Source organism: Medicago sativa, chromosome 6 (assembly GCF_051527215.1).
Source record: "Medicago sativa cultivar Bolivia chromosome 6, Bolivia_mono, whole genome shotgun sequence".
NCBI lineage: Eukaryota > Viridiplantae > Streptophyta > Magnoliopsida > Fabales > Fabaceae > Medicago > Medicago sativa.
Genome location: NC_140754.1, coordinates 14,562,357 through 14,579,507, shown reverse-complemented (window position 1 = coordinate 14,579,507; position 17,151 = coordinate 14,562,357). Strand labels below are relative to the sequence as shown.

At 34.6% G+C, this 17,151-nt stretch overlaps 2 protein-coding genes and 1 long non-coding RNA gene across 3 annotated transcripts; 1 reads left to right on the top strand and 2 right to left on the bottom strand.

Annotated features, from left to right (window-relative positions):
* Positions 1-2,905: 2,905 nt before the first annotated feature.
* Positions 2,906-4,183, top strand: LOC146913085 (uncharacterized). Its single transcript, XR_015013272.1, has 2 exons — positions 2,906-3,198; positions 3,840-4,183. It is a non-coding gene; the product is annotated as an uncharacterized LOC146913085 (long non-coding RNA).
* Positions 4,184-9,136: 4,953 nt separating this feature from the next.
* LOC146913084 (uncharacterized) lies at positions 9,137-11,200 on the bottom strand. The gene has a single exon (XM_085716330.1). It carries the CDS (start codon positions 10,905-10,907, stop codon positions 9,741-9,743), a length of 1,167 nt encoding a protein of 388 aa, XP_085572456.1. The 5' UTR covers positions 10,908-11,200; the 3' UTR covers positions 9,137-9,740.
* Positions 11,201-14,360: 3,160 nt separating this feature from the next.
* Positions 14,361-16,152, bottom strand: LOC146913083 (NAC domain-containing protein 23-like). Its single transcript, XM_085720867.1, has 2 exons — positions 15,742-16,152; positions 14,361-14,697 (listed from the first exon to the last, which is right to left on the bottom strand). The coding sequence occupies exons 1-2, from the start codon at positions 16,150-16,152 to the stop codon at positions 14,599-14,601; spliced, it is 510 nt and encodes a 169-aa protein (XP_085576993.1). The 3' UTR covers positions 14,361-14,598.
* Between the last annotated feature and the right edge of the window lie 999 nt (positions 16,153-17,151).

The following is a 17,151-nucleotide window of genomic DNA, read 5'->3' as shown; positions in this document are numbered from 1 at the left end:
TTATTCTTTCGTTAAAAAAAATTAAACACAATATTTGGTGCTGAAAAACAGGGCGTTACATTGTGGTATCAGAGCTTTGGTTGACTTTTATTAGAGTCCTTGAGTCGTTTGTCCTAAGTTGATCAATAGTTGGGTTTAGTGGGAGAAATTTGTTTGGAGTGTTGTTGTAATCTGAACTTTTTTCCCTTTTGTGAAACAAGTTTTGCTTCATTTAGTCAATCGTTTCTTCACTCAATCAAGTACTTGTACCACATATGTGTTAAGGTATCACTAGGTTTTGAGTCGTGTAGGAGCTTAGTGGGTCAGATAGGCAATTTCTATGAAATATAATTTTTTACCCCTACAATCTATCGAGATTATTCTCGAAGTGGATTGGATATCATTTTAGTAAGTCGTGTTAAATCGAACAAGTTGTTTAACCTCCCGTTTTAATGTGTAAAGATGTCGACTAACCTAAGTTAAAAGGGGTAGCCAATAATCACTTTGTGGGTCCTTAAAGGAAAATATCTTTGTGTTAAGTTAAGGACGAGTTAAAAACTATAACGTTTGGATTTAGGCGCCTGAGTGGTCCAGTAATTGGTGGAAATATTTCTGAAATGAAGCGAATGTTGTTTAGTTAAAGCGTAAAATTGCTAAAGATAAGCTCATAAATTGTAATTTTAAATATTATGTATGCGAGTTTTGGAAAATGATACGATGAGCGCTAAGCATTTTGTTGTTGTTTACGATTAATAGAACTATTCGTATCACCAAGTTTCGAGGACGAAACTCTTTTTAGGGGGGTAGTAATGTAAGACCCGTAATTTTGAAAAAACAATAAATGTTAATAATATAATATTATGCTACCTCATTTATTTTAGTTTACGATCAGATAAAAATAAATAATACCTTCGACGATGAATTTTTATCGCTACTCGAATATTTTGTGATTTTTGTAGCGATAGCGACTCATGATTAAATTTTCAGAAAATTTCTTGAGAATTTAATTTTTAGGCTCTTCAATAAACGGAAAATTTACCGCGCTTAATTTTTAAAACAAACTCCGTTTTGTACGAAATTTTTTGTATATACTCATAAAATTATTTATGATAGATTTATACAATAAAAATATTTTTTTTCCATCGAAAATTTTCTTATAAGAACAAAATGTAACTATAGTAGTCAAATGAAGATTGGCTTGTGAAAGAAAATATTTTCTCCCCCTTGTTCCTTCTCACACATTAACCACACACACACTAACATATTCCAAATCTTTGATAATTATATGTACGAAGAAAAGAAAAAAAAAAAGAAATGGAGATATTTTTTGTGAGAGTCCACCTACACCAACTTTTCCCTATATATGGAGAACCCATCTCATTCATTTTCTTGCCCCTCTTCTTTCTTCTTTCACGTGCTCTCTCTCATCTCTCTTTTCTCTATCTCTTCTCTCTTCTCTCTTATTTCTTCTCTCTTCATTCTTCTCTCTTCTTCCTTCATCCATATCTCTTCATTCTTCTTTCTTTTTCACCCTTCTACATAACTTCTTTCACTTGCATATATGTATATGTATATACACACAAGCCAAAGCTAATCAATCTCAAAGGCTTTTCTCTTCTTTCTCCTTCTTCCTTCACGTTTCTTTCTTCCTTCTTTCTTCTTTCTTTCTTTCACGTTTTTCTTCTTTCTTCTTTCTTCCTACTTCTCTCTCTACAAAACCAAAAACCTCTCATCTCTCTTGTTCATACACTATAAGCTAGTTAATTTTTGTGTGGTAGTTAAGGCATGTGGAAGGAATATATACACATGTTCATAAAGCAACTCATATTCCATTCTATCTCTCTCTAAAGAACCGAACCTATGCCTTTCTACTTATTCAACTTCCATTTTCACTCTTTTCTTTTGTTTCCTGCTACTTTAATTCATTTATTATTAAAATAAGTTTCTATGTTGTTGGGAATTAAAATAAAATATAAATATTTGATTTAAGTATTGGTTGGATAATATCAAGATATAGATGGATCCAAAACATAAAATGAATAAAAATAAAATTCCATCAACTAAGTTTTTAGTTTTCAAAGTTTATGAGTTTTAAGAAATGAGTTAAGGATATACATATAGATCCTACGGTTTCTTTGATTCCTTGGTCAAGTGTCTTAAGGCCATACTATTAAGTATATGGACATATTGGTCTTTGATTTTTCTCCAAACCATCACATACAAATTTAACTATATGATAGGTGTAAAATAAGAATGTTAAGTTAATTAAATTAGTAACTCATGAGTTTTGTTATGAACTTTGGAAAAGAAACTTATTTATTTTGTGCGAAAATATGTTACGTAATATAATGAAATTTTTACTATTTTTGGTAATTTTAAGGAAGAAAAAAATATGTATATATAACTATGTGGGTAGGTTGTGTAAAACAAAAATGGTAAATTGATTTATTAAACTCATAGGTTATAGTCATGGTCTTTGAGAAGGACATTTATTTTTAGTGTGAAAATAGATTATGTAGTATGATTATATTTTTACTAGTTTTGATATTTTTAAGGAAAACTTAAAGTTACCTTTCTTACTACTTTTAGTCTAAAACTAATGATTTGGTTAGTGACCTAAAAGAATAGTTAGTAGACACTAAAGATAGTAATATTTTTAGGAAGAGAACTTTAGAATCAATAATTATAATACCGGCTAGATTTCTTTTCTCAAAATAACGTTTTAGAAAATAATAGTTTCTTTATGTGTGTCTTTGGCCCTCTAGAAATAGTAATGAATAAATGGTTGATTTATGATCTCAATTTATTTTAAAACAATGGGAAATAATGTTGATGACGTTTTTGATAAATTTATATTGCGTGTTTAAACTTTAAAGTTAACGAAGTTTGAGAAAAGACATAAAAATAAAAGAGACTTTGCAGAATTTTTCGTAGAAAATTGCCGAGTTGTATTTTCTTGCTCTATCTCATGTCTGGTCATCTCTCTCTAATTGCTTTGGTTTCTTTTCCCTTCTATGTGTCTTTGTCGTGAACTTTGAGAGATCACAAGTGAGAGTTGAGTGAGAGTAAAGTGAGAGTTTGAGTGAGAGTTTTGGAGAAGTGAGTAAGAAGATAAATAAATACCCTTACATGGAAGGCTATAAGGTCTTGAGGATCTCTGATGTCTAAAAGAAATAAAAGAGAGAAAGATATATTTGTTTGGATGAAAAGCTAGTCGAGGTAAGGGCACCTATCCACTTTTTAGATATATTTATACACTATTCCTTGTTATGCATATTTGCTCCGTATTTTCATACTTGTCTGATGATTTTAATTTCTACGGTGAATAAATGATTGTATATGTATATGAAATCATTTATGCATGAGATAAATTACTTATGGTATATTCTGAGTGGTAACATGCGACTAGAAGTTAATATACCTATTGAAAAATATTGTGTCCATGCATTTCATAGTTACGTGACCACCAGAGAGGAGTCACGAGGTGCACACCGGAGAGGTGGAACGGGGTGCGTTTTTAATAACCACCTTATCCCGTAGTGGATCATTGAGTCTGATAGATGGGTAGATACTCATCTCCTTATGTGGAGTTGCCACAACCCTCTGCGGAGGTGTATCAATTCCGGAATCATTTGCATGTGATGTCCTGTGATAGGCTTCACACTCATGTAGAGTCTGCATTGCATTAGGAATCGAGTCTTAATAATATTTATTAATCTTAATTTCTACTTGTTTCCATACATTGGTTAAAATGAGATCTTTAATCCATGTATAATGTTTTCTCTGTTTATGCTTCTTGTATATTTGTTATTTTCGGATTGGTGACCCTTTCAGTGGATATGTGGGCTATACGCCATTAGATCATGATAATTCCGATGGAGTCGAGATACGACGGCGGACGATGATGAATCCACCACCTCGGATGCGCGTACTATTTCGCCTTGGGGGTTTAACTTAGTTTCGGGATAGATAAAGTTAACAGGGGACGTACTCGAGACCAGTCGCATAGTTAGTAGGAGAAATCCTTTTGGGTGAGGTCATTGGTAGGTCCAGTTCCCAACTTTATATCTTTTATAGTTAAAGATCAGCTTAGTGTCTTTTTATTTTAGTGAATACTTTTGAAAGGAAATTCTCCCTCTGCGTAGGGATGTACCTATGTCTTGTAAATTATTCTGTTGCCAAACAAAGCTCTATATAACTCTGATGTTCATTTTGAAAAGGAACCTTTATTTTATTTTGTGAATATAACTCTATAACTTGTGTTTAAAAAAGGTTTAACACTTTATTCTTTCGTTAAAAAAAAAATTAAACATAATATTTGGTGCTGAAAAACGGGACTTTACAGTCAACAACTTAACATCAAAGAAAAACATTTCCTTCATGCATTTAGCATATTAATTATTGGAAACATGCATTTAGCAATTTAAAAAAAAAACGTTGATGTTTTCAGCAATCTCAATACAAAACCATGTTTTCAAATGCATGGAGAACAATAGAAAACTTTGGATTTGACCACCAATTTTATTTAATCACCAATTTCTCTCCTAAAGTCATCAAAGTTGCCAAATTTGGAAGGTAGAGAATCTATTTCCATACCTTACCAATGAAAGAATAATGTTTAGATGAGAAAATTTTGAAAGAACATACATTGCCAAAAAATTATCTTCCCTTCATTTCAGAACCATGAAAAGGGAAAACAAACAAAAAAAATGTTTCGTTCCTTTAAATGTTGTCCAAGTTTCCTATTTTAGAATATGTATCCAAGACTCAAACTTTATCCCTTTTTCAATTTTTAAGCTCATTTCATCACAGACCCAAATAAGAATGAGCCAAAAACCCACCCAGAAGAAAGTTCGAGGAAAATGGGTAGTTATCATATTGTTGATCCAGAATTCCTAAACCCCAGAGACTAAGTTTTTCCTGCGGATTTTCCAGCGGACTAACTTAATTCGGCAGGAATTCATGAGGATTTAGCTGCCATTTACCTTTGTTGAACGAAATTTCCTGCTTATAATATTATCGTAGGAAAATCCGCAGGAAACTAGTGCTCTTCATGTGGTTTTACATGCGGTGCTGGGTTTTTCCTTCATAGACATGACAACAAAGCCCATATCCATGGGTACCCGCCCGAACCAAACTCAAATTGACGGGTTTTCCCCGCTTTGACTAGGTTTGAGTATAGGTTTGGATTTTCTCCGTTTTCAAAACATGGGTACGAAACAGGTAATGGAGATATAAGTACTCACCCCAAACACATACCCAAACTTGTCCCGAATGTAAAAAATTAATTTATTATCCCTTTTATATAAATGGAAACTCAAACTCTATATCATTTCACTCACATAATCAAAGTCTCAGTCTTTTAAACGACTCACTTCTCTATGTTCTCTCTATTCTCCTTCCAAAGCTGACCATAAACCTACAACCCCAAACTCACTGAACATTAATGAAACTCCAAACATCTTCATAGAAAATGTTAATCAAAGCATCAAAACAACATCAATATTAGCATGTGGTAAATGGGTATGAATTTCTTTGATAGGGCACCTTTATTTTGTAATCTTTGATAGGTCTCTGTTCGTCTTGAGAAGGGACCATTTTTTTAATTAATTTTGTCGTTAAAAAAAAAGGGTTTGTATTTCAAGAGATGAAGGTGTCCAAACACATTTATACACCAAACAGTTTGGGAAACTTGAAAAATGTGGGGACTCCAAACAATTTCAATAGGTGTTAGATCCAATTCTCACATTAAATAACATGTTAAAATGCAACATATTATACTAAAACATGATATAATGCTAGCCAACAACATAACAAAATATAATGGTAGCCAACAACACAATGCTCAAATTTTGAAGAGAATTAATGAAGATTGCTAATAAAAATATTTTGACAACCAAAAAATAATTCATCACAAACTGCCTAGATCTTTTTTGAAAACAAAGCAGTGTATTGCGGCGCAGCCATTGTCAACACCATTCCTTTGTACTTCTAGTCTCATGCACGCCTCCTCCTCTTAACCATATTGCATTCAAACATATGACAGTAGCAGAAGCCTAGTATTGCCGAAACTTCTCCAAATGTTATATCTTCCAGCCCATCTTGAAGCTTATCAGCAACTTTATTGTTCTCTTGTTTCATGTGTTCAAAACCTCGCCTTAAGACTTGGCTGCTTGATAGCTTGTGAACTTGAAATCGTCATTTTTAACACTTTTTTTCAATGTTTTTGATATCGCTTTTTGGATTTCACACAAGGATGAGAATCTTTATTGCACTTGGATAGGTGTTTATAAAATGTTCGTGCATCTGATTTCATGGAATATGATGTGCTACTAATCCCTTCTAATGATTTCCATTATTCTTCAAGCTTTGATTTCTCCAAAATTTCTGGTACAGAGCCTTCTTATGATAATGAGATAATGAGTGAATCATAATGTCACAAATTGTTGCCTTCACAAGGAAGCTTTGATCACAAAGATAAATATTCAACGCAAGTGTCAATAGGATAGACAGATTGAGCTATGCCTAAAGGTGGATTGAACATCTTAAACCAAATGTTTAGTGACGAGTTGAACCATAAAACATTGAAACAAATACAAACTGTGGCTCAAGGACAAAAGGAAAGGTAGAGAAAATAGAGAAAACTCTCTAATGTTCTCAAAGAAAGTTGTTATTATTTGAATGCTTGAATGCTTGATGATTTGAATGTGTCTAAACACTTGGTGGTGAGCCTTATTTATACTACTCTAGGAAGGCTCTCTATTACAAACTAGAAATATCTAGAAACAAAGAAAAGTCTAGAGATATGGATACTCTAGTACATAAGCCTAGAAGGATCTAGAAAAGTTAAGACTTCCCTAGTGCTTATTTAGTAGTGTCTAGTAGCTTCCTTATTATTCCCTAGTATTCTAGAGACTTCTATTTTATTCTTTGGTGTTCCAGAGACTTCCACATTATTCTTTATTATTCTAGAGACTTCCATATTATTATTCTTCATCATTCTCCCCGGGTTGGAAGAGACTCGTCCTCGAGTCATGATTTCCTTGTTCATCCTCGAGTCAAGACTACAGAATACTTTTGCTGCAGAGTCCAAAGTATTCCAAGGACAAAATCAGTTCGAACATTTTCCCAAGGTGGCTTAGGAACTGGACGAAGTAGACATAACTTTATTTTTTCCATGAATGGTTCCTTTGTGAGCGAAAGTTCTAGTGACTTGCATCCATTATTTCCTTCATTAAATTCATTGAGTGGTATACGTGCCAACTTTGTTTTAATCTCATCCTTCACAAATGTGTAAATGTTGGCATAACCATCAAATAATGCATGACGATTATATTGCCAAGGCCTTCGAAGATGAATGTGGCAAGTATCCATTGGGATAACATCACACCATACATTTTCTTTATAACTCTTGTCAATGGAAAATGAGACAATGGAGTGTTGAGATACTCTTACCTCATTGTCCTTGTTGAGCCATTGCAGCTTGTATGATCTGGGTGATTAATCATTGGGAACTTTAACTCTTCTTCTATATAGTTTGATGCAACGTTTTCACCACTTTTGTTATCGATGATGACATTACAAACCCTGTCTTTGTTTGTTGATGTTTGCAAGCTTCTTTCAACCTCCAAAGATTCACCATATTCAACTGGAAGATGTTCTTCGTCATATATTGGTTCATCATGCTCCTCTTTTTTAAACACCTCAAGAATATCTTCAGGACCATACTCATCATAATATACTGGATCTATGTTTCCCTTTTCTTCAAACACTTCACAAAAGTCAACACCAACATATATTGGATCTCCATTTCTCTCTTCTTTAAACACTTCACGAATGTTAGCACCAACATATTCTTCATCGTATATTGGTTCTCTCATTATCTCTTCTTCAAATGATTCATGAATTTCTTCTTTTTCTTCTTCAAAAATATTGTTTATTTCTCCATTAATGATGGTGATTACTTTACGATTGACACAGTCTAAGGTTATGTGTCCATGCCCTTGACACATGAAACATTTAGGTATCTTGGTATTTCTCTCTATGAATGTATTATGTAGGGGTTTGAATGAGGAAATAGGTTGGTGGGTTAATGGTTTTTGAGAATCGATATGATTTTTGGTGGGGAAAAGAGGTCGGTAGGAAGATTTTTTAGGCAATTGTTTTTGATTAAAATTGGCTTGATAATAATGAGGAGGTAAATACTTATGGATTAGTTTCTGACGCATTTTATCCCACGTCTTGATCTTGCTTTTTCCTTCACACTTACGTCTCCTTTTAAGATTTTCCCACCAAATTAAAGCTTGTTTCTTTAGCTTTACTGCAACAATCTTTACCTTATGCTCCTCTGGTATCTCCTTGTACTTAAATAAGCATTCAATAGCCTGGAGCCAATCAACAAACTCATCTGGTTGCAGTTCTCCTTCGAAATTGGGAATGTCGACCTTGATATCATTCATCCGAGGTTGACATCGGTGTGAGCGACTACTTCTAGATGAAGAAGAGTCACTACCGGAGCCATTATCATCATCAAATCTTCTTTGGTGTGCTTCCAATAAGGCTTGTTGGACTTTGACAGTCTCCTGTAGTAGTTGAATTTGTCGCCTCATTTCTTCCATTTCAATTTTATGAAAAGAACGTGGCGGTGCGTGGTTGTTTTGTTTGTGGTGTTAGCTTCACGAACAAATGGCCGCAAAGTGAAGTTTTTCGAAAGCAACTCCTTGCTCTCCCTTGAAAACTCACTTTTCGTTGATTTCTTCGCTCAAACTCAAACAAAATGACGGTGTTAGTTTCGCGAACAAAATGGCCGCAAAGTGAAGTTTCACAAAGGCAACTCCTTTCTCACTAGAAAACTCATTTTCCGTTGATTTTTTCGCTTAAACTAAACTTCGAGGTATCGTAACCAGCTCTGATGCAAAATATGGCTCAGGGACAAAAGGAAAGGTAGAGAAAATAGAGAAAACTCTCTAATGTTCTCAAAGAAAGTTGTTATTATTTGAATGCTTGATGATTTGAATGTGTCTAAACACTTGATGGTGAGCCTTATTTATACTACTCTAGGAAGGCTCTCTATTACAAATTAGAAATATCTAGAAACAAAGAAAAGTCTAGAGATATGGATACTCTAGTACATAAGCCTAGAAGGATCTAGAAAAGTTAAGACTTCCCTAGAGCTTATTTAGTAGTGTCTAGTAGCTTCCTTATTATTCCCTAGTATTTTGGAGACTTCTATTTTATTCTTTGGTGTTCTAGAGACTTCCACATTATTCTTTATTATTCTAGAGACTTCCATATTATTATTCTTCATCATTCTCCCCGGGTTGGAAGAGACTCGTCCTCGAGTCATGATTTCCTTGTTCATCCTCGAGTCAAGACTACAGAATACTTTTGCTGCAGAGTCCAAAGTATTCCAAGGACAAAATCAGTTCGAACATTTTCCCAAGGTGGCTTAGGAACTGGACGAAGTAGACATAACTTTATTTTTTCCATGAATGGTTCCTTTGTGAGCGAAAGTTCTAGTGACTTGCATACATTATTTCCTTCATTGAATTCATTGAGTGGTATACGTGCCAACTTTGTTTTAATCTCATCCTTCACAAATGTGTAAATGTTGGCATAACCATCAAATAATGCATGACGATTATATTGCCAAGGCCTTCGAAGATGAATGTGGCAAGTATCCATTGGGATAACATCACACCATACATTTTCTTTATAACTCTTGTCAATGGAAAATGAGACAATGGAGTGTTGAGATACTCTTACCTCATTGTCCTTGTTGAGCCATTGCAGCTTGTATGATCTGGGTGATTAATCATTGGGAACTTTAACTCTTCTTCTATATAGTTTGATGCAACGTTTTCACCACTTTTGTTATCGATGATGACATTACAAACCCTGTCTTTGTTTGTTGATGTTTGCAAGCTTCTTTCAACCTCCAAAGATTCACCATATTCAACTGGAAGATGTTCTTCGTCATATATTGGTTCATCATGCTCCTCTTTTTTAAACACCTCAAGAATATCTTCAGGACCATACTCATCATAATATACTGGATCTATGTTTCCCTTTTCTTCAAACACTTCACAAAAGTCAACACCAACATATATTGGATCTCCATTTCTCTCTTCTTTAAACACTTCACGAATGTTAGCACCAACATATTCTTCATCGTATATTGGTTCTCTCATTATCTCTTCTTCAAACGATTCATGAATTTCTTCTTTTTCTTCTTCAAAAATATTGTTTATTTCTCCATTAATGATGGTGATTACTTTACGATTGACACAGTCTAAGGCTATGTGTCCATGCCCTTGACACATGAAACATTTAGGTATCTTGGTATTTCTCTCTATGAATGTATTATGTAGGGGTTTGAATGAGGAAATAGGTTGGTGGGTTAATGGTTTTTGAGAATTGATATGATTTTTGGTGGGGAAAAGAGGTCGGTAGGAAGATTTTTTAGGCAATTGTTTTTGATTAAAATTGGCTTGATAATAATGAGGAGGTAAATACTTATGGATTAGTTTCTGACGCATTTTATCCCACGTCTTGATCTTGCTTTTTCCTTCACACTTACGTCTCCTTTTAAGATTTTCCCACCAAATTAAAGCTTGTTTCTTTAGCTTTACTGCAACAATCTTTACCTTATGCTCCTCTGGTATCTCCTTGTACTTAAATAAGCATTCAATAGCCTGGAGCCAATCAACAAACTCATCTGGTTGCAGTTCTCCTTCGAAATCGGGAATGTCGACCTTGATATCATTCATCCGAGGTTGACATCGGTGTGAGCGACTACTTCTAGATGAAGAAGAGTCACTACCGGAGCCATTATCATCATCAAATCTTCTTTGGTGTGCTTCCAATAAGGCTTGTTGGACTTTGACAGTCTCCTGTAGTAGTTGAATTTGTCGCCTCATTTCTTCCATTTCAATTTTATGAAAAGAACGTGGCGGTGCGTGGTTGTTTTGTTTGTGGTGTTAGCTTCACGAACAAATGGCCGCAAAGTGAAGTTTTTCGAAAGGAACTCCTTGCTCTCCCTTGAAAACTCACTTTTCGTTGATTTCTTCGCTCAAACTCAAACAAAATGACGGTGTTAGTTTCGCGAACAAAATGGCCGCAAAGTGAAGTTTCACAAAGGCAACTCCTTTCTCACTAGAAAACTCATTTTCCGTTGATTTTTTCGCTTAAACTAAACTCCGAGGTATCGTAACCAGCTCTGATGCAAAATATGGCTCAGGGGCAAAAGGAAAGGTAGAGAAAATAGAGAAAACTCTCTAATGTTCTCAAAGAAAGTCGTTATTATTTGAATGCTTGAATGCTTGATGATTTGAATGTGTCTAAACACTTGATGGTGAGCCTTATTTATACTACTCTAGGAAGGCTCTCTATTACAAATTAGAAATATCTAGAAACAAAGAAAAGTCTAGAGATATGGATACTCTAGTACATAAGCCTAGAAGGATCTAGAAAAGTTAAGACTTCCCTAGAGCTTATTTAGTAGTGTCTAGTAGCTTCCTTATTATTCCCTAGTATTCTAGAGACTTCTATTTTATTCTTTGGTGTTCTAGAGACTTCCACATTATTCTTTATTATTCTAGAGACTTCCATATTATTATTCTTCATCATTCTCCCCGGGTTGGAAGAGACTCGTCCTCGAGTCATGATTTCCTTGTTCATCCTCGAGTCAAGACTACAGAATACTTTTGCTGCAGAGTCCAAAGTATTCCAAGGACAAAATCAGTTCGAACATTTTCCCAAGGTGGCTTAGGAACTGGACGAAGTAGACATAACTTTATTTTTTCCATGAATGGTTCCTTTGTGAGCGAAAGTTCTAGTGACTTGCATGCATTATTTCCTTCATTGAATTCATTGAGTGGTATACGTGCCAACTTTGTTTTAATCTCATCCTTCACAAAAGTGTAAATGTTGGCATAACCATCAAATAATGCATGACGATTATATTGCCAAGGCCTTCGAAGATGAATGTGGCAAGTATCCATTGGGATAACATCACACCATACATTTTCTTTATATCTCTTGTCAATGGAAAATGAGACAATGGAGTGTTGAGATACTCTTACCTCATTGTCCTTGTTGAGCCATTGCAGCTTGTATGGATCTGGGTGATTAATCATTGGGAACTTTAACTCTTCTTCTATATAGTTTGATGCAACGTTTTCCCCACTTTTGTTATCGATGATGACATTACAAACCCTGTCTTTGCTTGTTGATGTTTGCAAGCTTCTTTCAACCTCCAAAGATTCACCATATTCAACTGGAAGATGTTCTTCGTCATATATTGGTTCATCATGCTCCTCTTTTTTAAACACCTCAAGAATATCTTCAGGACCATACTCATCATAATATACTGGATCTATGTTTCCCTTTTCTTCAAACACTTCACAAAAGTCAACACCATCATATATTGGATCTCCATTTCTCTCTTCTTTGAACACTTCACGAATGTTAGCACCAACATATTCTTCATCGTATATTGGTTCTCTCATTTTCTCTTCTTCAAACGATTCATGAATTTCTTCTTTTTCTTCTTCAAAAATATTGTTTATTTCTCCATTAATGATGGTGATTACTTTACGATTGACACAGTCTAAGGCTATGTGTCCATGCCCTTGACACATGAAACATTTAGGTATCTTGGTATTTCTCTCTATGAATGTATTATGTTGGGGTTTGAATGAGGAAATAGGTTGGTGGGTTAATGGTTTTTGAGAATCGATATGATTTTTGGTGGGGAAAAGAGGTCGGTAGGAAGATTTTTTAGGCAATTGTTTTTGATTAAAATTGGCTTGATAATAATGAGGAGGTAAATACTTACGGATTAGTTTCTGACGCATTTTATCCCACGTCTTGATCTTGCTTTTTCCTTCGCACTTACGTCTCCTTTTAAGATTTTCCCACCAAATTAAAGCTTGTTTCTTTAGCTTTACTGCAACAATCTTTACCTTATGCTCCTCTGGTATCTCCTTGTACTTAAATAAGCATTCAATAGCCTGGAGCCAATCAACAAACTCATCTGGTTGCAGTTCTCCTTCGAAATCGGGAATGTCGACCTTGATATCATTCATCCGAGGTTGACATCGGTGTGAGCGACTACTTCTAGATGAAGAAGAGTCACTACCGGAGCCATTATCATCATCAAATCTTCTTTGGTGTGCTTCCAATAAGGCTTGTTGGACTTTGACAGTCTCCTGTAGTAGTTGAATTTGTCGCCTCATTTCTTCCATTTCAATTTTATGAAAAGAACGTGGCGGTGCGTGGTTGTTTTGTTTGTGGTGTTAGCTTCACGAACAAATGGCCGCAAAGTGAAGTTTTTCGAAAGCAACTCCTTGCTCTCCCTTGAAAACTCACTTTTCGTTGATTTCTTCGCTCAAACTCAAACAAAATGACGGTGTTAGTTTCGCGAACAAAATGGCGGCAAAGTGAAGTTTCACAAAGGCAACTCCTTGCTCACTAGAAAACTCATTTTCCGTTGATTTTTTCGCTTAAACTAAACTCCGAGGTATCGTAACCGGCTCTGATGCCAAATCTGGCTCAGGGACAAAAGGAAAGGTAGAGAAAATAGAGAAAACTCTCTAATGTTCTCAAAGAAAGTTGTTATTATTTGAATGCTTGAATGCTTGATGATTTGAATGTGTCTAAACACTTGATGGTGAGCCTTATTTATACTACTCTAGGAAGGCTCTCTATTACAAATTAGAAATATCTAGAAACAAAGAAAAGTCTAGAGATATGGATACTCTAGTACATAAGCCTAGAAGGATCTAGAAAAGTTAAGACTTCCCTAGAGCTTATTTAGTAGTGTCTAGTAGCTTCCTTATTATTCCCTAGTATTCTAGAGACTTCTATTTTATTCTTTGGTGTTCTAGAGACTTCCACATTATTCTTTATTATTCTAAAGACTTCCATATTATTCTTCATCAAACTGTTAACCTTTTGTATAAAAATATATAAAAAAAAAAATCAAAATGTGATTGTGTGTGTGCATATATATTAAAAAATTCTTTGTCATTCCCAATAAATTGCAGGTTGTCAATGCTTGAATTACCATTGCAGAGTTTCAGTAACATCATTAAAATTATATTTGAACTAGACTTGGCCGTACATGCAATTCTTAAGTAGTGACTTTAAAAAAAAAAAAGTAATGCTAAGATTTTCAATAGATGTGTGGACTATGGTATTAAAAAGTTACTTTATAACAGTGGAATTGAAAAAATACATTATGATTTTACGAATATCTAGAAAATATCACTAATATACTTGAAATAACCAACTCCAATATCAAAGTATAACTCAATTTCTCTCGTGCAAAATTGTCTTTCATAAGGCATTAAAACAAAAATTTACACGCCCAAAACAAAGAAGAAAACTGTTGAATAATTTCTTAAATACGACTCAAGAGTTTAACATGCAAAGATCTTATAATAACTACCTTATTAGTATTGAGGCGTAAACATTCCATGAAATTTGCCTCAACAACATCAGAGAATAAGTTCCATCAACTGAGTTCCAAATACAAATGTTTAAGGGATATACTCCTAAGAGCAGGACTAGACACAAGTGTCTTAAAAACCGATAAATTTAAAAAAGATCAGCAATTTAAATAAAATCTTCATCTAGAAGTGCATGCTTAAGTTGCTCCGGCATCATAGTTTCCATGTAGGAGACAACATAGTCAAGAAATGCAGTATAACTCGCCTGATAAACATCAATATCAAACAAAGAAATTCAATATTTCAGCAAAAATTTCTTTTCTCCACCATAAAATTACATGAAAAAATACTTTGTCAAAAAGTGATGATGATATTATAACAATGATAATGAATTTAATACCACACAAAACTTAAAGAAAAATAAAAAGGACATGTTTTGAGGATCATCACTTAATTTCTACACACAAAAAAGAAAAAAAAGAAAAAAAAATATGTGCAGAGTGATACATTCAATAAAATTGATCAAAATAAAAAAAAAACCATCACATGAATGAATTGAGTTGCAAAATTCAGTTGCAAAGAGGATCAACAACATTAACTAGTTAACTGTCAATGTTGACTTCCGTAATTAAACATAATTTTTTACACAATTGTGGATGTAGAATTCGGTAATTGGCAACTGCAAAACATAAATAATCCAAACACAATGGAGCTATTTGGATTTAAACATCAACCACAAAAACTACCAATACAAAAAGGTTTTGAATAGCGGCCCCTATCATTGATATTGTGGCCCACATATGATGGAGGTATTTTATTAAAACTTATGTCCAATAGAAACTGAAATACATATAATAAACAAAAACAGACAAAAAACAATTTTGAATTTTGATTTCAGACAAATTTAAGCATTTTATAATTGTTGCCGATGACAAAATAAATATTGAGATATCAAAATGAAATATATTTTACCTGAGGAGTGGCTTGAGTAGCCATGAAACGAGATACATCACCTTTCTCAGCACCAGCACCAGCACTAGAACTAGCCCCAACCCCTTTAAGTTTTGAGTTCCTTCATTCGCCTTGTCATCAGAGTCGTCACCAGCAGCTTTACCGTCATCGACATCAGATAAGGACCCAAATTCAGAGTCCATATCCATCCCTCTCGGGCAGTCAAAGACACGGCAAACAACAAAAGGAGCCTGCACAATTATTTATATTAAAAAAATAGTTAGTCGTTACCAATACATAAATTAATCATCGATGAAATAACGAACATAGGGAAAGTTAGTTTTCCCAAATGACATACCTGAGGGTTGTTAACCTGAGTGTATTCGTACATAGTCCAACTAGTTTTGATTGCGTTCTGAGGGGAATTTCCTATATAGAAAAAGAAGAGAGACTTCTTTCCCACCAACACATCATCAGCTCCAACAATAATATCTCCGGCAACTCCCTTCTGCATCCAAAATCCAGTCTTACAATGCCTCATCGGCTCATCAGTTTTGGCAGTGAAGCAGTAAAACTCCCTTGTGTGAGGGAACAAAAAGGACTGAGCAAGATGCAATTCAAACGGATCATATTGGTACAGGCTCAGCTCCTTAATCAGGTCAGAACCATGGAAATTCTGAACCTCTTCATTGTTTTTGTTGGCAAGGTAGTAGCTAACAAGGAGTTCGTCAGAAGGGACGAAGCCAGCACCAGGTTGAAGCAAATCCATTGCAGCTGAAAGGAAACAGAAAATTGGAGAGGTTTTTGGTCTAAGAGTTTAAAGGTTTTTAGGAGGATAGTGCAAATGGTGAAAAATGAGAGAGTGTGACACTGTTTTTATAGTTGAAATTCGGCAAGAAAGGTAATCTTGTCACATAAGCTTCATGTAACACCCCGTTCTCCCAACAGTCGTAATATTAATTATAATAATCAGAGTAAATCATACAACGGAGTGTCACACTGCTTTTCAAAATTTCATAAATAGAAAATAACTATTTATTTAAACCAACATTTAAAACATCTTAAAACTGCAGCGGAATAATTCTTGCAAAAATATAATTCAACCGAATCCAACATCAAAGTACTTCTTGGCACAAAGGCCTCAACATAATATTCATTATTTTCATCAATGATAAACTCCAACAACAAAGTCTTTTCAAAACATGATACATAAAAGAATGAAAGAAACAATCGAGACGATCCCCATCCTAATATGTATCAGAGCCCTAGACACTTGAGCCATACCTACTAATCTGCCGAACCTGCACGTTACCAACGTAAGGGCAACATTCAAACAGAAGGGGTGAGATACACATCCAATAATAATAATATATAATTCATCAAATTAATGAAAACAGCAATAGTTCAACAACAAGCATTATCAAGTTCACATATACATATATATACATATAACTCAGCATCATATTCGTTTTCAACAACATTAATCAACATCCACAACAACACAAACGTCATTATCAACAATGAACACCAACTATTCAACCGACAACGACAACTAAGACAATGCAGCTCCGACAACAACTAATGTATTATGCATGTGGTACCAACTACGCGCGTTGAATGCTAAGCATTCCAGGGCATAAGCCCCCAACAGTTTGGATGGTTAAAGCATCCCAGGGCATAAGCCCCCAACAGGTGAATGATAAACATTCCAGGGAATAAGCCCTCAACGGTTTGAATGATGAACATTCCAGGGCATAAGCCCCCAACA